Consider the following 21043-nt stretch of genomic DNA (forward strand, 5'->3'; position numbering starts at 1 on the left):
ATAGACCACTAGAATTAGGTTAACTCTGCCTAGACATAAAAAAAGGAAATTTTATAAAAAAAAAACAAATATGTATGTATAATGCTCGAAAAATTTATTTACATCTTTTTTTATTTTTACTATGACACTGTTTAAATAGATTTTTTATACAGACAAAGTGGTCCCACATTCACAACGTGTGTTGGCTTAATACTACAATTACAATACTAAGTTTATATCGATATCTGTCTCAATATAAAATATTATTAAATTAAGAATACTGATTAAATTCTAAGTATAAATACCGCATAATGCTTATTTTCATATTAAATTAACTTCTAAAAACTATAAGTACTTTTTTTAAATAATTAAATAACAGTAAGGTCTATTGTAAGTACGTTAAATGATTCTTTGTAATATTTATAGTTTGAAGACATAAAAATATGTTGTGTTCTTATACAAAGTCATGTTCTGATTAGCACTGGTAACAGACATACTGTATAAATAAAGTTATTAGTTGCCCTTTTATTATACTCATTTATTGTTTTTGAACGGCACCATAAATTAGCCAAATTATTTAATAATATATTTAACGTATTGCACGCCTAATACTGTTTATAATTGCTAACGTATGAGTATACATCTAGGCTACTCAGTAAGTACGCAGCTTTAGTTATAGCAAAATTGAAAAGAAAATATTATTATAATTGCTATTATTAAAATTTGTATGTTTAAAATGAAATATTACATTTATATATTTCAAGTAGAATGAAAAATTATATAAATAACCATTTTATTACTTCCGGCCTCGATGAAACTTAATAGGACATAGGTATGTTAAAAGAACTATCACAATAATATTAAGGGAACTATAGAATGCTTGTTGTTATAACTTCTACTAACTGCTTTTTGAATTCGAAACGAAGTTTAAAATTGAGGCTTTTGATAATAAAATAAACTGTAGCAAATATGTTAATTTATCATCACGACTATTTTAATTCTTCAAGATTTCCCATCATACAAAGCATATCTCATAGCCTCACGTATAAGAATATTAATATTAATATAAGTTTATAATTAATTTTACAAAATCACAAGTAAGTATATCGCCATTTCAATTGCCAGTCGTTTCAAAGACGGATAATAATATAAAATTTATATTAATTAATTGTGAAGTAGCCGTTGTTGATAAAAGCTATATTTTCTGTTATTTAAACGATTTCTTCATCTTTACATATTGTAAACATTAGATAAAAACTTTGAATATGATTGAAAGTTTATAATAACCAATAGGATTACTGGTTAGTCAAAATATTTGACCATATTATGTATAAATATGACAATATCAATAATATTACTTTGCAATAAAACCTAAGATAATCTACATAACAAGTGTGGACGGGAACTCAAGCCCGTATTTATAAATCACTCTCAAATCTGAGATTGATCTTGAGATGTTGTCGTCTTCATTCATAGATACGTAATTTATAAATGAAAACGGCATCTCAAGATCGATATCAGACTTGAGAGCGGTTTATAAATACCGGCCTTAATAAGCAAGTGATGAGCTAAAAGCCAAAGCTCACGTGCGATTACTAGGTTGTACAGTGATAGGGTTGGGTGTGCTGTACGCGTTAGGTGTCGCTGTGGGCAATGGTGACACGGGGGGTGAATTTGGAGTGTCGGCTTCAGCTTCTGCGTCACGCTCGGCCATCTCTTCCTCATCTATGATCGAGATATCGCGAATAGATGGTCTATGGGATCGGCGCCATCCTAGAATTAAAAGAAATAACAATTAGCAAATAACGTTAACAAAAATAACTATGTTAGAAAATGCTATCAAAATTGTATTTTAATCTTTATTAATTGTATTAATACTGACATCATATTTATAAACACATTCGTCCATTATCTCTATAAGAGTGTCAAAGTGTATCGTCATTTGAAGAAGCATTTTAAATACGCAGCATATTTAATAGAGAGTATGGTGTAGTGTGTTAATATGTTTCGTTTTAAATTTTCAAATATATATACAATTTTGATATATGTCCTGTTTTTCAAAACTTGTTTGAGTTCCAAGCCAACAGAGAGATTTGAACATGCAAGAAAGTTTGTGGAAAATTACTATGACAATGCATCACATGCAACTTTAAGTAGAAACAAATGGAACAATATTAAAGGCGTGAGGAATCGTTTTAATCGCCAAATTAATTACAGACAGTTACCAGGATACCCAACAGGGACACCATTATATTTGAAGAACTATACAGATTATTATAAGCCAACATCAAACCCGCAATATGGAAACCATCCAATTATTAATTCCAACAACAGATCTGCTGGTAACAATTCTCTATATAATCAAGGTTATTCGACATATAGATACAGTACTACGCTAAGCTATCCACCGCAAAATCCAGTAAGCCTAAGACCGCCATATTATCCAACAGGAAACGAGAGTTTTACATATTCCAGTTACCCTTACAATTCATATAACAATAATCAAAATATTAGTTCTGGATATAGATCGAGTCTATTTAATAGTAATTCTAGCCCATTAATTAAATATCATAATAATTTTTACGGCAATTATTCAAAAATTTCTTCGAATATATTTTTAACAAATAATAGTTTAAACCAAAACCTTACTAATAATAGTGCTCCTAGTACAATAAAGTATCCTCAATATAAATCTAGTTCCTATAGACCTTTCAATATCAATTCAATCCATAACAATAATTCTAAGCTAACCAATGTAAATTCAAACAGGAATATAACAAATTTATCTGTATACAATTCTCGAAATCTATCATCATTCAATAATAAAAATTATATGTATCAAATAAACAATTCTAAAAACTTTTTGCCTCTAAACAATTCAATATATTCCGTACCCTTGAATAAAACAAAACCAGTTAATACATCTACATATCCAGTGCATTTAAATAATAATAAATATCGATATCATAACAATTCACAATATGAACCAAATATTGGACTGTCGTCAAATACATCTTTCTCTACTTATTTTACACATGAAATAAGTACTATAACCTCCTCAAATATTTCATCAAAAAAATTAAATTTTTATCCAGCAAGTATTTCATATCAATATAATACTTCTAACCCTACAATAAATAATTATTTGAATCAAATTAATCCTACGGTTAATAATGCAAGTAAATATGACGGTATAGAACCAAACCACTTCTTCTACATTGGAAAAAACAAGACAACAGCATTCGACCCATACAAAATTCAACCTTATAATTTTTCGTATGGTTGATTAAGTAATCGGAAAACGAGATATTACACTTAAATGTTTTTTTTTTTATTTAACGTTTCTATAAAACTATGTATATATACTTGTAATACATTATACTGTAAACGAATTTACATAAGATTTTATTAAAATATTTTAAACAAAATATAGATGTAAATAATTTTAGTTTACCTTCCAATACAGGTGGCTTAGAGGTCTTAGAAAGAAGTTTAGGCCCCATTATTGTGATCACAATTGCCCCAAGCGGAGCTGTGATTACAATAGACATGATGCATACAGTGATCACAGTTTCTGCGTAATTTAAAAGTTCAGCTTTTGATTCATCGTCGCCGGCCATTTTGCGTACTTCATCTAGAGCCACGGGTGCTAATGCAGCCTAGAATAAAAGTAAAAATAATAATTCTATAATTTTGATACTAATTCTGATATAGTTTCTAAAGATTTATTTTATAAAGTGATGAATTTGACTTAACTTACTTGAACAGTAGCTTTAGCCATCCAAGCGAGACCAACGAAGAATTTTTCCTTCATGTTAAGATTGCTTCGGACAGCAGAGGCAGTCGTAAGTAAAGCACGAAGAACGGTGCAAGTAACGATGATCCCTGCGCTGACCAGTACCAAATGAGGAGGAAGATCTGCAATCTGTAAAATAAAAATTATTATGTTCCTTTATGTGTAAATATTGTTTGGTCCTCTTTTTTACATTTATTATCAATTGTAAACTGATTATAAATAGGAAGTATCTTGGTTTAGAGTAAAATTACTGTATTATAAGTGTAGATTAAATTACATTTTAATTCAAAAAAATATGAACAGAATAGAGAATTACTATTTATATAAAAATATATAAATATGAGCAACCTTGTTTCTTAGTGTATTGTTGTAATTTTGCGTTGTAACGTCTTTATGGTCAAAGGGCTAAGGAAATCTGAATGAAACTTAGGAGATTGAACTTGAATTTAAACTACATAAACCACAATAATAATTTTATATCAGCAAATAAAGGTACTTACTACGACTTGAGCACCAGTGACGGCAAACAACATGGGCTCAAAGAACATCCAGAAAATTTCAAAGGCAGTTGCAACTGGGTTATCCTCTAAGTCCCAGCCTTGTTCGACCCATTCCTTACACGCCACGAATGCGAAAGCAATAACAGCAAGTGGACCTGAAAATTAATAATTAACTGAGAAATCTATTTTGAACTCCGCTTCTAGATCATCAGTATACCGTGACAAAGGTAATATCTTCTGTAGTATTAGTTTGCCTTCACGAAGTATGGGTAATGAAATCGCTACACTCGCCTGAGTTTTTCCCGTAAAAAACTTCCTATCTGTTTTCTTGTTATATCTAACGATTGCTAGTAGTTTTACACGTATCAGATAGTAATTTTAATAAAAACTTCTTGACTTACCAGCCCCACCCCAACCTATTTCTTCTGATCCAAGCACAGACATAAGGCCCCCAACTAGTAACAGCAGCACACGAATCGGCACTAAAAAGGCATCATTTCTTTCTGGAATGTACTTCACAAGGTATCCACAGAATACACCAAAAGCTATACCTCCAATAACACTTACTGGACCCTGAAAACATATTCACAATTAGTTAGCTTGTATATATAACTTTTCTGCTTTCAATATTAAATAGCGTAGCGTAGCGTTCAATAACCACATACATATATATGTAGGTATATCAAATACGAGTATGTAATCAAAAATTAAAACAAAATTACCAAGCAAACAAAAAATTCCTATTTACCCACCTGTATAATATTTGTTGTTAATGAAGAATTCGCGAACATAAGAGATGACACAATGCCGAATACTGCCACACTGGCTGCGTCATCTATGCCAGATACGGCAAGCACTAATGTTGGTATACCTTTGGATACACCATAACCCTTTTCTCTAAGGCGAAACAGGCATGGTACTATTACAGCTGGTGATACTGCAGCAAATATTGATCCCATAAGAAAAGCTGAAAAAATAATTGTTTTACTATGTAAAAGTACGTCTAATAGTACAAATAAGTATTTTTGTTTCCGTTTTATTGTGTAAGGATGCCTTACCCCAATCCCACGGTAATCCAAGTAAAAGGTTACTCATCACAGCGCAAAGTACGCATTCAAATGTCCAGGGAACTAAAGCAAGTTTAAGTACAGTGACGAAGAACTTTTTCATAGCATTTGGGTCGAGATCGAGCCCAGCTCTTGTTAATATTATAGTTAAAGCTATTTTCCTGAAAAAAAAAGTAATTGTACATATTATATTTCCTCTATCGTTTATTTTTGAGAGGTACATAAAAATAGACTATAAATTCATATAATTTTGAGTTTGCTGCAGTGGCGTTTGCCCCTATTTTCGGCCAATTCCTCGATGCGTCGTGAGTGGCGAAACTCAACGCCGCCCTTTGTCTTTTTACTAAAACAAGAAAATATTCAATAATACATTACCCCCAGTGGGAATTGAACCCACAACCGTCGTGCTTACAGCCTCTAGTTTTCTATTGGCATATATTAAGTTCATATGTAGATATTTATTTCACGTAATAATTATGTCAGTATTGTACAGGTTATGCTTACCTTACATAGGACGCTACGTGTTGGTAAGTCGAATCGAAGTTAACAAACCCAATATTTTTCATAACTATTCCTACAATTAACATTCCAATGAGCGCCGGTAGAGTGGTAACTTTCACCATGAGCCATCCACCAAAATAAGCGGCAATGGTAAGAACGGCAAACATAAATAGTTGGCCGCCTGGAGCCGCTGTGTCACCCAAAATGATCCAGACTATAACCCAACTCATAATACCTAAAGACAATAAAAAAATTAATAAGCATTTTGTATACTCTAAACTAAAAAAAACTTTTTAGAATTTTAGAATTGCGATTTGTGTCTAGATATAATTTTTATGTAAAATTAGCATGAATCATATTACGTGGCGATTTCGAATATATATTTTATTGTAATGTTTAAATATTAAATTTTTCAAGGTTTTAATAACATTGCTAAGTAATACGGCGCAATTGTAACGAAATATAAGTGACCATTTTTTATTACCACTGTTTATTTACCTGTACTAACAATTACTTATAGTGTGAAATATTAAATACACAATTCAAGAATTTCTTTTGTTCTACAAAAAGTACTGAAATTGGATTTTAATTAATTTAATATAGTACGTACCTATCAATAAAATCGATAAGTTTTGAGCAAAACGTCTGTATGATGGGCACAGTGGGTAAGGGCATATTTTCTGCCAGTGCGGTGGTTCCCATGAAGGAATTCCTGAATCCTCCGTGTGACACTTTTGACAACAGGCGTACCACCAAGATCTGTAGAAAGAGTATAGAGTAGATAGTTAACGTATAGATAGATAGATAAATACAATTTCTATGACCTATTATTCTTTTTTGAATTCTTTCAATACGAACGAAAAAATCTTATGCTACATATATTTAAATTTTACTACGTTATTATTTTAATAACGCGCTTTAAACGCTTACAAAAATAAATATATTTTACCTTTCGATATGTTCACTTTGATTTGATAACGCTTTTTTGGAATAGATAGACGAGGTGGTTGAGTATTTCTTATATCTTCCTTCAATGTGAGTTGGTCGTTCTGGAAATAAGAAAATCGTGTGTTACTGACGACGATATACTAAGTATCTGTCTTAACAGGTCAATATGCCAGCTGTGCGGGGCAATGTGTCCTTTACACCACCTGTTTTTCACATGATTATTTTCAGAGCCCTCAATATTTTTAGGAATAAATAGGTAATATAATATTTACTTTAGTTCTGTATTTATATTTATTTTGATTCACACCGTATCCTAGGAACCTAGTGTTAAGACACTCTGCTCTTTTAAGAAACATCCGTTCCCGACTTTCCGCCATATCCTGAAGCATTGCGTGTTGAGTGGGGGCCTCCCTATTTGCCTCGTTATCGGAGTGAGGACATGAAAACCTTATTACCTCGAGTGGGAATCGAAACCGCAAACAATCGCGTTTACACTCACCCTTGTGCCCAGTCGTGGCGCAGGGGTGCCACGACTAGCCTAACTAATTCTATTCATAAGTTAAATTTTAAGTAAATCTTACCCCAAGAAGTATCCATTTCAGCTGCCATGGCATTATGAAGATTACTTTTACGGCGCGATGGCCCCTCTGCTTGAGCTGATACCCGGCCATTCCTAGCAATAATGAAACGTATGTTTTAGTTAACGACAGTGTGATCAAGTACAGTATTGTAGTGAGTGTGATTGCTTAGTTGTTAGAGATTTTTTTTTAATTTGCTATTAAAATATTATTCTTAGTTATGTAGTTTATTCGCAATAAACTTACATAAAATATAGACATGAACCTGGTCTTTATTTTTGATAAAAAGTGGACTTTTATTCAATTTTTATCAAAAATAACGATATTTAAATATTATTAAGGTCACAATTACATATATCTCACTGTACTTGATTCTACGTGAAAGGTGCACGTGACAGATTTTTTTTTTATATTATTTATAGAACCATTTTAGTGATTTAACATACATTAACCATTTACTTGTCACAACTTAATAAATATTAATAGCACTAAATAATATTAACCTACTATTTTTACCTATTGTCGTTAAGAAAAATATTTGTTGATGCATTTATTCAGTATAAATATCAAGGTTTAAAAGTGTAATGGAAGGTCGCATACATTTTTCTTATAGATATGAGACAGCATTTAAATATAGTTTACTTGTGTAAGTATAGAGTGTAAGTTAAGTAAGTCTAAAAATATAAAGTAGTTATAACGAGTATTTCATTGTTTAAATTAAAAACATATTATAATTTTCCATGCAGAACTGTCTTGGAAATATTTTGTATAAAAACAAACGTTGTGAAAACGTTATTGAGCTGTTTCATTAATTCGTATCGGTAAGGTTAGGAGATTGTGTATTCAAGGGTAGATAAATAATTTCTATTAAGTTTCAAGTTCTCAGACCATGCACTTATATAAGGCCAAAGTGTAGGTACTGCCCATAAAAGTGAGCAGCATGTGCTTGCGAAGGTTCACACTAATGAGACTACCTGTATTTCTTGACCTACTCTTGATTACAAATAATTAAATATGACTTAGATTATTATTTTTATGTCATATGAAGGCAATTATCAATTCTTAGTACAAATAAATATAAATTATTAGTCTATGTATGTACATATATTCGTCTTTTTAAAGTTTCTTTTAGATATTTATTTTATGTCGACTAATTGCGTATATGTTGTAAAACTCCCGTAGGCTATTCATGGTAATTATTGAGTGAAAATTTAGATTTTGTAGTATTATTTAGTAATTTACATAGTGAAATTCAAGACAAAGGTATGTACTACAAGAACAACTAGAATATAAATTATTCCTATGTACGGTTAATATTCAGTTGTTAGGTCACCAACAAAGCCGACAATGATACCATAACAAAAAATACAAGATAACTGGTTGCTAACAACCAACAAGGATTTCTGATTAAAGGCAACATTGCACCCAAGACCGTATGATCAATATCTTAAAATAAGATTAAACATAATTTAAAAATAATAAAATTAATCAAATATATCTAATGTTTTTATTTGTTCTAAATAGGATTAACTGTCGTCCGTGTAACATGATCTTAGTCTTACTTTATAATTAGCCGGTTTTCACACTTTAATCTCATTAGAGAAACGTTAGCTATGGATTCCACGAAGCAAAAATTCGGTTTTTTTATTATAAAATATTTAATGGTTAGGATTTTTTTTTATTCTAAATTATAACTGTTCGAGTAATATTTTAAATTGATTTTAACTTTTAGAATCATTATTTTTAACAGACCATAATATTATTAATTAAAATATTTCCATTGAATTCTATTATTTTATTAATACTTATAAGAAAATCTAATTCTTTAATCATTTCAAAGTCTATATTCATTGTACATGTACAATCAGTACTAACAGTCGTACGTGTTGATTGTATTCTACGAGGCGTAAAATTAATACGAATATGCATAAATATGGCATACAAATATTTCAATTTTCTTGTATAATGATATGGTCTATTAGACCTGATAAATAGATAGAATAGATAGATAAATATTGTTGTTATTTGTTTTAATATTTATAATTTTATTTTATTTTATTATAAGTAAGATGACATTTCCGTTTTTCGGTCGGACATTTGACCGTTTATACATACATTTGAATATATAGGGGCCGTCAAGATATATTATTTATCATCAGATTTATTATATTCTGAAAATCAATAACTAAATAAGAAATATTAGTGTACCTATTAATAAGTATCAGTAAATTATGCAAACAGACAGGCAAACGATATTATTTGTCAATATATCCCTTGATAAAAACCTTTCATAGCAAAAAATGTGTTTACAGTATAGTGGGTCAATGTTGATAAGTAATTATTATTTAGCGAATGTCATGGCTTAAGGCTGATAGTTAGTTGCCGGTCGAACTATAATATTGTAAATTAAAAATTTTAAGAAAACCCTACATAATAACTCAAAAAGATAAACAAAATACGAAATTTAAAATCGATCAGACCAGTAGAAGTTGCTTATTTATTGCCATAGACTAAAAAAGAACTGATGATATTCAAAAGGCTGAACCTAATTTCCTAAATCCAAGTCCACTTTAAAGTTTTCAAACAAAAAACTTAATTTTTTTTTTGGTTTAATTTTTGCGTCTGGAGTTTAAAACAGTGCAAACTAGTAACAATAACTTGCGCGTCACCATAGACGCCATCATGGCGACCGTTTAGTTGAATCTTGAATCATTGAATGTGATATTGTGGGTTCAAATTTCACTTAGCCGATTGTTTATTAAATATTTCGATTTGCTCATTCTGATTAGACAAAGCGGACTCCGGACTGTATACGGACACTTTGAACGTTTAACCTAATGAAAACTAAAGTAGATAAGATGGTGACAAATCATTAGTAGCTTTGCAGATTATTGATAATATAGGAAAAAAGTAATTAATATGATTTTTTTAAAAAAAAATAATTTATGTATTTTTTTTTAAGCTTGAAATTTGATGATTTTAATTGTGATGTAAAATATAATATGTGGGTCATATTGGATATCCGTTACTACACAATACAGGCACATGTTTATACTGTCAGCAATGCAGCACACCGTAGCCCATACTCCATACGTGTGCTATTGTCTATTGTAAATGTCACGGTTGTCGCGTTATCATTTTTATATGAATGGGATTCAAAACGTTATATTGAAAAATCAGGTAGATAGAAATCAGATTTAATAATGTGTATGGAAGATACGTTGGTTCAATAAACTAAACTAAAATATTTAACAAAAGAAATATTTTTTTTTGGTCTTTCTTTTTATTTTTCTATGTAACTGTAAATATTTTACAATATACAAAATTAAAATTGTCTATTACAAAAATAAACGAAGACGTACATAAGTATGTGGCGCATGGATTATACGCGTTTTATTATAACAATTGAAGTTTTTAATAAATACAGATTTATATTAAAAGGTACCTTGAAATACACGCGTGAAAAAAAAACTCACCAATGCCGGATTGTAAGTGCGTCTGTTTCGAGGGATGAATCTGAAGGGAGGTAGCTGTCGTAGGGACAACTGAGGCTGCTGTGAGACATCCTACATGGCACTCGGGGGGACTTGTACACTTAAATTGGGATATTCACGGCTGCTTAGTACGAGGTGTTTGCACGGGGGCATGCCGTTCGAGCCAGCACGTTCCACACCTATGCCGAGGCGAGAGTGCATCTTATAAGAGAAGGTTCGGCTGCGAATAAAGTCGCCCGCCGCGCCTCACCCCGGACACGTGACTGCTGCGGTGAGCTCAGTTGTGCCGGCCGGCGGCTCGGTCATTGGCCGTGCAAAAAGAAGGTTTCGTTAGTCGTTCGTGTATACTTTCAGTCTCAGGAAGCCATATACGAGTAGTCCATATACTGTTGCAAAGTCAAGACGATACCCGTCTCTTGCGCAACGTGTAGCGCTACTGAACTATTGTTAGCGGTTAAATAAAAAAATAATTTTGTTTAAAAATATGTCTCAAAAAGTTCAAACACGGCTCGGGTGACACAGTCCATGAGTCCACACCACCAGCAGTTGTGCTTATCTTATTTCACACGTGTACTCGCGACTCGCGACACATACCACGCTCATCCATTTTGAACTTTAGACAAAAAAGCGAAATTACATTATATTTACTATTCTTGTAAGTGGGTTATCTTTGTCAATTGTAAATTACGTGTTCATTAAATAATTAATTTCTTCTAACAAGGACAATAAATGGATAAAAATACATACTTCAAAATATATAATTAAATTAAATAATTTACTAATAATACTAGTAATAGAATTTTATACCTACTCTATTGTCTGTATCTGGTTTGTAGCTATTATACGCAGTTGATAGAATAAATGATAAGAGCGCATCCATGTCGAATAGCCATGAATACTTACGTAGAAATGAAACAAAGATAGTACCTACAAATATGTATGTACCTAATCAGAATGTAATCGAAAACATTATTTTTAATTTGGTCATGGAAAATTTTAAAATAGATTTCTATTTTATTTAGTATTGGAACTATATATGTGGGTACATTAAAAATTGGCTATTCTTTAGATATTTTATGTTCAAGTAGTAAACTTGAAATAATATTTGTAGATTAAACTTAATATTTTTTCAATAAAACAATATTTTTAATAAATATAAGATAATATTTTCTTAGCATAGAAAACTCAGTTTGTAAAACATTTTTAAATAAAGTTATCATCGAAATATTTAGCAGGTATGTACACGAGGGCAGAAATCACGCTAGTATTTATTAGAGGGACCCTCCCGACGTAAAAATTATTTGAAGTGTATTACATATTATAGGTACATCATAATAACAGTCATATAGGTAAAATAATTTTTAACCGACTTCAACCGGATCCCATAATTAGACCTAACCTAACTAACCAAATACCCTTTCCAATAAAAAAAGAATGATTGAAATCGATTGGTGTGATATTAAGTTATTCCTCCATTTGTCGCGCACATACATATTTAGAGCAAATTTAGGACTTATCTGATTTTCTTATAGGTGACATTGTCCGAAATGGACCAAATTCCAGTCCAAAATTATCAGGCAACAAACATAAAAAAATACAAAAAAAAACTATCATGCACATCTATGTTCTTGTGAATGTCAACAATATAATGAACTAAACGAAAACCGGATTCCGAAGAAACATATTAAGTATTTTTAATGCATAAAATAATCTAATGAATTAATGACAATAGCGTATGTACCATTTCATTTTAAGTATTTTTTTTCAGTTTTACACTGTAAAGATACAGTACAGGAGTACAGGAGAAACAGGGTAAGCAGAGGGAGCCCAGTGTTAAGACACTCCGTCCACTTTCCTCTGAATTCGTTTTGAGTGTCGGAACTGGCATTGCGCGTTGAGTGGCAGAACTCAACGCCGCTTTCTGCCTTTTAATCTTCTGGATTATCATTTAAAGAAAATTAATGTTACTTTCATTTGTTGTTAAACAAACAAGGTGAAGAGACCTACTTTTTATGTGACAATAGTGAGTGACATTGTGTGTAAGGTTGCCGGATATCAGCAAGCACTTCCGCTATGCTTAGAGGAATTATTTTAATAGAATATTAAAATAAAAAAAATATATATTGCGTACATATTTCTCTTTTTGACTGCATATATTTAGAGATCTACTCAAATTTTAGGCAGTGTTTTATAAAACATGTAAAGGCCGTCGTGGCGCAGAGGTATAAGGGTGTGACTGTAACGCGACGGTTGTGAGTTCGATCTCCACTCGAGGAAGTGAAATATTTGTTTATGTTTATATTTTCATTTCTGCGCTCTGGTGTCGAGGCAACGCGCGGAGTTCTGCCAATCAACTAGCAAAACCTCCAGAATTCGGCAGAAAGTGAGGAACGGAGTATCTTATCACTAGATAACCCTCTGCCTAACCTTCTGTGTGCGGGATACAGCGAGAAGCTGATTTTTTAATTTTTTTTTACATAACGCCTGACTAATTTTACTATGTTGAGAATGAAAAATATATTTGCTGTGATTTAATGTAGGCGCTCTTCAATGAATATCTTTTTCCATTTCCATTCCATTTTTGTAATTGTAATTTGTAAGAAATTTTACATATATGGTAACAAAACTTTACGTAGAAACATTTTCGAGAAATTACATATCTGTAGTACTAATAATAATTACTAACATAACAATCACGTGATTTAAGTGTTAAGTATTTCGACAGCCTTGTTAAATGAGTCATAGGCTATTGTAGTTGTAGTACAAGAGCTATACGAAAATTCGATATACTATTTACGACATGGGGGCAAAGTTATGTCGGCGCTGCTTCGATAATAGATTTACTGTATTTATACTTATTTTTTAAGATTGTAGGCTTAGATTTCTTATAAGGTTACATTGTTCGAATTTTTATTTAAAGACAGATGGTGCAGAGGCACAAGTGGTCGACTATGAAAACGTGTTCTATTACAACTGGAAAAATGGATATATTAATATTTAATTATAAAAAGAAGAAAAAAATATTTGCTATACTAACTGTATTTGCGTTATTTTAGAGCTGGTCGGTAAGAGCTTAATCTCGCTGAGGGTAGAAAAAATAGTCATTACCGTTTAGTTACTTTCTAAATGCTTTATTAATAGTTAACTACATAATGCACATTTTTGAATTACTTTTTGAAAATTAACTATAATAAATAAGACGGTAGCTCCTAGACTAGCCAGTACGAAGGCACGCAGTACATAAGTAGAAGAGACCAAAATGAATAGACCTCCTCTCCCTTCTCGGTATCGATGAACTGTTACCATAATATAAAAACATTGAGCGTTTTTGGGGTTCATAATAATCTGGACGTCGATTTCTGGCTTTCATTAACCACAATCACATGATTGTAACACATTATGAGAGGAGAGTTTTAAATGTTTCGTAATTTTATAGTAATCGAGGTGAATATGAAATATCATTTGAGATTAATAGTGCGTAAACGCGACAGGTTGTGGCTTCGATTCCCACTCAACACACAATTCCTGCAGAAGTAGGTAGAAAACGGAGTCGGGAAATGTCTTAATGGGGAACGGAGTGTCTTAACACTAGGTTTTTTCTGCTTAACTTGCTATGCGTGGAAAGCTAAAAAAAAGAAATATAATTTTACTTTTAGACGGCTTAATCTTGGTCATGAATGTGAATAATTTAATGACGTGAGTTATATTTTATTGAATTATGCTTGTATTACTTACTTACTTTTTTTTATGCATGTATTAATTTTTAAATATCTCACATTATTTTTGATGTAAATATTAAATTATTTTGCTATCGCCAGTCTAGTATGAAATAATTATAGTAAGTTGGTAAATTTAATTATTTTAATTAGCTAATATTAATTATTTTATTATTTAAATTCAAAATAAGATAAAAAAATATTTATATACCAATAATTAACAAATAGGAAGGCAGATAATTATTAAACTGGTTAGGTAAAATCAGACAGGTAAAGTTATAATACCTGAATAACAACCTAAACATTAAATATTTATTAAATATCTTTTAATATAGGGAGCCGAAATCAGCCAGACCTTCGTTACGTTATTAAACCTGAAAGTTTCTGTGCGCAAACACCCAAAGTCTGTAAGTAGGTACTATCAGAGAATATGAAATTTGGATGGTGGTTACTTTATCAGTTATTAGGTAAATAAGGTGCACGAAATAAAATAGTACCCAAATGTCGTTAAATTGTGAACTTCAATTTTTATTATTTATAAATTAATATAAGGTTTCTTCTTGGGATTAATATTAGAAATGACATTATCCATTAAGAAACCATCCATTTAGACACTTAGCAATGAATAACGTGATTTTTACCACTTAGCAGAAATCTAAATCCTATTAAATTATAAGCGCCTACAAAAATAATATAGCAAAGTTACAACAAGAATAATTTGTTATTAATTTTAATAACTTATGTGAAGTACTTATATCATGTAAGTACGAACCGGTATTTACTAGTAATATGTTCGATCACGCGCGTTTTTTACTTGAGCGAGGAAATAAAAATATTAAATAGTTCATTCCCCCGAGTGAAAATCGAACCCACAACCGTCACGTTTACCGTCGCACGCTTGTGATATTAGAACTCCTATTCGTTATTAGATTTGTAATGGCCCTTGCTTTTGTTTTAGAGAATTATTCTTTGCTTAAAATGTACAATTCATGAACGAAAAAGTATACAATAGATTTAGAGAAGATTTAGAATTTTATTTTTACACCAACGTATTATATCACGCATGCGTTGAAATCTTTTACAAAGACGCTGAATTGCCAAATTATAATTGTAGTATACATAAATGTGAAAATATTTTCATTATTTAAGCAAACCAAGAATGATAATCATCAAAAATTTAAAACCTTACCTAATCTGAGTTAAATATGCAATTTACAATAAAACGTTGTATAATAAATTTTTAAAACATCTTTTCTTTGTCTGCTTCCACATATAGCCGGGACAGATGGATAAACTCGTTTCGTTTATATATATGTATATAAATTCATTGCAAAGGTGGTTCAAGTACTTTTAGCTAGATATCAAGAAATTAAATTCAGTCATTTGAAACTCATCAGTATTTCTATGCTACTTGGCCTTTGTATAATTTGAATTCATTTTATTTTTAATTACTATTTGGGTTCATTTACCTTTCAGATGGCAAGTTTTCTCTGTCCTTGCTGCCTTCCTCTGCCATGATGGAGACTTTTCGTTTTCCGTCAGGAGTTGCGGCACGAGGTGAATATGAAATTACTTGGTTTGAAGTCAATTGATCATTCGTTTTCGTGGTTCGGGTGTCACCGTTTTGATTTTGTAAATCACTAAGATCGAAGGGATATTCTTTTATGGCGGCCATTCGGAAACTTGTTTTGCGGACCTGAAAATATATAAATTTTTAAATTAAATATTTGATGATTCATTTATAATTAAATGATAATTAGCTATGTCCATTAGATTTTGACCTATACTCTAAATAGATATTGGTATAAATTATATTAATCATTATCGATGCAGACGTATAATAAATTGTATTTAAAATGTAAGTAAAAACATTTAATTTTTGAACCTTGTGTTTCTGACCGTATGTACTTATTTACGCACATCACGTGAAAACCATTATACGACATTTATCATATTATTGATATTGTAACCTAAAAACCGGTGAATTCGTGAATATTTTAATATATTGTCTAATGTTATTATAGTTACAGTGAGGCCTGTCGTGGCGCAGGGGCCAGTGTGTGATTGTAAACGCAAGTGGCTGTGGGTTCGATCCCGACTGGAGGAAATTAAATATTTATATATATTTATATTGATTTATTTATATATTCTCTCAGCTTCAGCTCTGGTGTCAAGACCTGCTCTATGCGTGATATAGCGTAAAGCTTAGTTACGTATAAGTGAATGTTTTAATAAATTGTTATAATTAAATGAACATTAAATTATTGTCATAATTATGCATGCATTTTAAAATTCTAATATTAAACTAAATATTTCTATTTAAAATTCAATAAACTAGCAATAAACTAATTATTAAAGAATTCATCTACTAATATAAACTCCAAAATGTTGTACATATTATTATTTGGATGTGGTACTCTATTATCTCACGCACAGTATGTTAAACTAAGTGAAGTAGATTAAAGGGTAGACGTCTAAAGCAATGCTTTATACTATTTAAGAAGTCACTTTGTATTTACATAAATAAAATGATTTATTTGAAATATAATTTTGTAGGTAATTTATGTTTAAGCACTATTTTCATATCGTATTCACTTATTGACATTAAAATTTTCGGTTAAATTTAATTTCAATATAATAAGTATATTAAGGTACGTATCCAGGAGTAAGTGTTTCACGTAATATTTTTATATAGACATGAAATTAAAAAAAAATAAATTCACTTTGAAGTAATATTTTGGTATTTTGGACCTTACCTTAATTTCTTTTTAACATATTTTCACAATATAAATAATACACAAACTCTCTATTTGAATAAAAAAAGGTTAAAGGTTTATATAGGTAGTGTTACGCGCACGCTTGTCTCCAACAGACTGTGCAGTGAAATAATGATCTTGTTTTACAGTTTCATTATTTTATCTGTAGAGCCTCCGACATCTTAGCTAATATATACTAACCAAAATCATTTGTTTGTATCGACCGGGGACAATGGAAATCGCAAATATGTCACATTGCTAATAACCTGTGAGGATAGACAATGTGACGATGTTATCTAAATTATGATGCTGTAAATTGTAATGTCACGAATAATTTGAGTGTAAATTATTTATTGCAGATTTTAATGATTTTCCGATGTCATAGTCCTGGGTGTATCTATTTGTAGTCTGGGTGTGGGCGCCTGGGCACTAGCTTTGAACAGATTTCTTCGTGTAAACGTTTTTTTTTTATTTTTTTTTGTCAGTAAAGGGTAGGCCCGCATAGGCTTATATAGCATAGCATAGCTTCCTTCACTCGAATGCTTAATTGGTTTAGGAGTTAATAATTGGTTTACAATGAGCAGTTAGATATAGATATGTTTTTTAATTCACTGTCGTAAGAAAGAGATAACTTTATGCGATTATTTATTAAAGACTCTTATTTAATTGTAATAAAAAGGGTATTTTTGTAATGGCAATGGTTATTTAATTTAACAGGCCGCTGTGGCTGCAAGCCGTTATGGGTTCCATTCTCCGTTGGGAAAAGAATTATTTACATTTATTTCCTCATTCTGGAAACAAAACAAAGTGCAGCGTAGAGTACCGCCACTAAACACGCAATGTCTTAAAAAATTGGTGGAAGGTGAGGGAAAGTGTCGTAATATTAGGTTCCCTCTGTTCCCTATTTTGTGCGTGATACAGTATGAAGCTAAAAAAACTACTTTCTTATAGAATCTGTACAATTTACAATTTAACTCATTATTAATTAATCATAACTTAATTGTGACTGAACATTATTAATCGTGTCTTGTGTTTTTTTTTTAAATAAGAACAATGCCAAGGATAGTTTAAATAAGGTAATTTAATTTTATTAATTATTCCTAATTAATGTTACATTAATAGACTACACGTACATATTGCATATCTATTACAAAAAATATTTAAGGTAATATAAAGTTAGTAATAGAACAGAAATCTGTGATTGAATTCAATCCACTAAACGGATTTGAATGAAACTTATTTTGTTGTGTATTTACTGTGTTTGGGCAGAATCTAGGCTATATTTGATTTCGAAGCCTTCTACGCCTGATCCAGAATCGTAGAACTCCGAAACCTACAAGAAATAAGGAAAACGAAAAACGCAATGTTATTAAGCATATTGAGGATTTTACATCTATAAAATATAAATAAATTGAAATGTTTGTCTGTGATTTTAAAATAATTTTGTTTTTCAAGTGCTTTTAGTTATTTTCCACAGTATTAAAATACAAATAGAGATTTTGAAACTTTTTGTCTCTATGTTATATGATAGAGGGGTTGTGGAGCAACATAAAGTATACTTTTTGCCCGGAATTCACACAACTACCATCTGAATAGATATTTATTATATAAAATAACTAATAACTTTTATATGAAATAAGATATTTTTTGGGAGCAAAATCAAATTAAACTCTAAAAAGATTATGATTTGTTAGGAGCCATAACAATATAGATGTCAATTAATTCGTATAGTTCGAAGCCGCGCGAGGATTACTAGTATACGATTATATACAAATACATGTAATGATATATAAGCTCTTTGACTACATAAAAATACAGGTTTTTTTTCCATTTTTAAGTAAACTTTGTTTAAAGTTTAGTTCTAGTAATATTCATCATATAATTCGAAATACAAATAAAAATTATATAGAACTTTGTTGCATGTCGCAATTTTTGGTGAGCTAATGTTAATCCGAGGTAATTTTAAGGAAAAAAATAAAGAAAAAATATAATGTGGCCTACAGAAACCAAAACAGAGATCGTACAAAAGATTATAAAATATTTTAAATAAAATTAACTCTACATCATTCTATAAATACTATTGTATAAAAAAATAAACAAAAACAAATAGTGAAGCAGAAGTGTAAGAGTACGTAAACAAGCGAAATATCGACGATAGTTCTTCGCGGGTAACAGCCAACAGCCGCATTTATTTGCTTAAGTGGTCTCATCACAATCACATGATCACTCACGAGGAGTCGGCCACGAGTTCCCAATAATCAGGCGGCTACGTAATTCGTGGTAGTTGACTGAGTACAGTCCACCATGCCGTCGCTTCCCCGCACTGACGCTATGCGTTCAACGTTGCCCCTATATTCATAATTTAATTTTATCTATTCTATTATTTATGATTCATCATAGCATTGTAAGACAAACATGAAGGAGATATTTAAGTTCAAGCTTAAATAGATGTAATAAGTTTAATAAGTATTTCTTAATATTTTTTTTACCAAAAGTGCTGGTTTCTCTTGTTTTTATTGAAATGCCAGGTGATTAACATTTTTTATTATTAGTATTGTGATTTTAAAATTTACGTTAACGTATAACATTCAGCTTTAAACATGTAATAAAAACATAAAAAAATCCTATATACAATGAATGGAAAGTAATTACAGTAATTTTTATCTTTTATGCACTTGATGAACATAAAATTTGTATGACAATCGACTTATAATTTTACTTAAGAATTGCAACAACTGAAGTTTCTATACTATAGTCATTAAGATAAATACCTATGGGGAAAGAGCATAAATATGAATAAAAGAAATATAGATATGAAGGACTATTTAAAAATAAAGTTCTATTACGTCAATAGGAAATATTATTCCTTTTAAATAGAATTGTTTAAATGAATAAATTAATAACAATTCACATTGTTTTTGCGTATACTACTTAGAATTATTTTTTTCATTTGGGGTCTTGCATTTTAATTAAATTACAAAATAATACCATTTTTACGAATTTTTAGACAGATATTCAGGTCTCATCCATATTTTATTTATTATAATATTTTTTCGTTAAGATTTGAACACGCTAAAAGCTTGTTGTTAAATCCTGAGCTTGATCTCGCGATTATTCACTTGCTTATCCATTACTACTCAGGTAATGAAATATGTGATAATTTCAATTCCTCTCTCTGGCGGCGTTGAATTCCGCCATGCAACACATAATGCCTCAAGAATTCAGCAGAAAGGAAATGGGGAACAGAGTGTCTTAGCACTAGGTTCTCAAATTCCCTCTGGCTACGTGCGGGATACAATGTAAAGCTATAAAAAAAAATCAAAACAAGTGATAAAAACGTACATACTCGTACATATTATATTCAACACACTTTCCAATATTTACAAGACATATTTAGCTATATCCTTGACCTGTGTAAGTAATAACTTATGTAGATAGTTAAGGATGAATAAGTAAATAAACAGATTTGCTGAAATCATTGCATGAACTGGTTTTTGAGATTTGCGTAATATATTACCTTTTTTTCACTCTAAATTCGTACGGTGACGCAGCAAAAATAAGTAATTTTATACACAAACCTTAAATTTTCTAAATAAATTTCAAAATTGTAGTTTAACTTTAAATTCACCCAAGTTCCAAAATTTTAATTTTACATTTGAAATTAAAAATATTTAGGACCATTTTTTTAACAGACAATCGAATTGAAAA

The 21043-nt window shown here is 30.6% G+C and overlaps 1 protein-coding gene across 5 annotated transcripts in view; it reads right to left on the reverse strand.

The window, feature by feature from the left end:
- Nucleotides 1-73: 73 nt before the first annotated feature.
- Nucleotides 74-21043, reverse strand: part of LOC146541508 (sodium/hydrogen exchanger 9B2-like) — a 29633-nt gene continuing 8663 nt past the window's right edge. For 3 of the 5 annotated variants that reach the window (XM_085187059.1, XM_085187076.1, XM_085187063.1), the window contains exons 2-13: nucleotides 16049-16275; nucleotides 7373-7464; nucleotides 6793-6892; nucleotides 6454-6602; nucleotides 5847-6078; nucleotides 5334-5503; nucleotides 5028-5242; nucleotides 4677-4848; nucleotides 4276-4430; nucleotides 3740-3904; nucleotides 3434-3638; nucleotides 74-1752 (exon numbers count right to left, since the gene is read on the reverse strand). In XM_085187059.1, the coding sequence (XP_085043185.1) occupies nucleotides 1562-1752; nucleotides 3434-3638; nucleotides 3740-3904; nucleotides 4276-4430; nucleotides 4677-4848; nucleotides 5028-5242; nucleotides 5334-5503; nucleotides 5847-6078; nucleotides 6454-6602; nucleotides 6793-6892; nucleotides 7373-7464; nucleotides 16049-16275 (2073 nt within the window). In that variant the 3' untranslated portion in view covers nucleotides 74-1561. Of the gene's footprint in view, nucleotides 1753-3433; nucleotides 3639-3739; nucleotides 3905-4275; nucleotides 4431-4676; nucleotides 4849-5027; nucleotides 5243-5333; nucleotides 5504-5846; nucleotides 6079-6453; nucleotides 6603-6792; nucleotides 6893-7372; nucleotides 7465-10845; nucleotides 11161-16048; nucleotides 16276-17335; nucleotides 17494-21043 lie in introns of those variants that run through there. The other 2 variants (XM_085187070.1, XM_085187081.1) reach the window with 2 other exon arrangements.

This window comes from Heliconius melpomene, chromosome 1, assembly GCF_056956725.1.
Source record: "Heliconius melpomene rosina isolate 202511_hmr_F chromosome 1, ASM5695672v1, whole genome shotgun sequence".
Lineage (NCBI taxonomy): Eukaryota > Metazoa > Arthropoda > Insecta > Lepidoptera > Nymphalidae > Heliconius > Heliconius melpomene.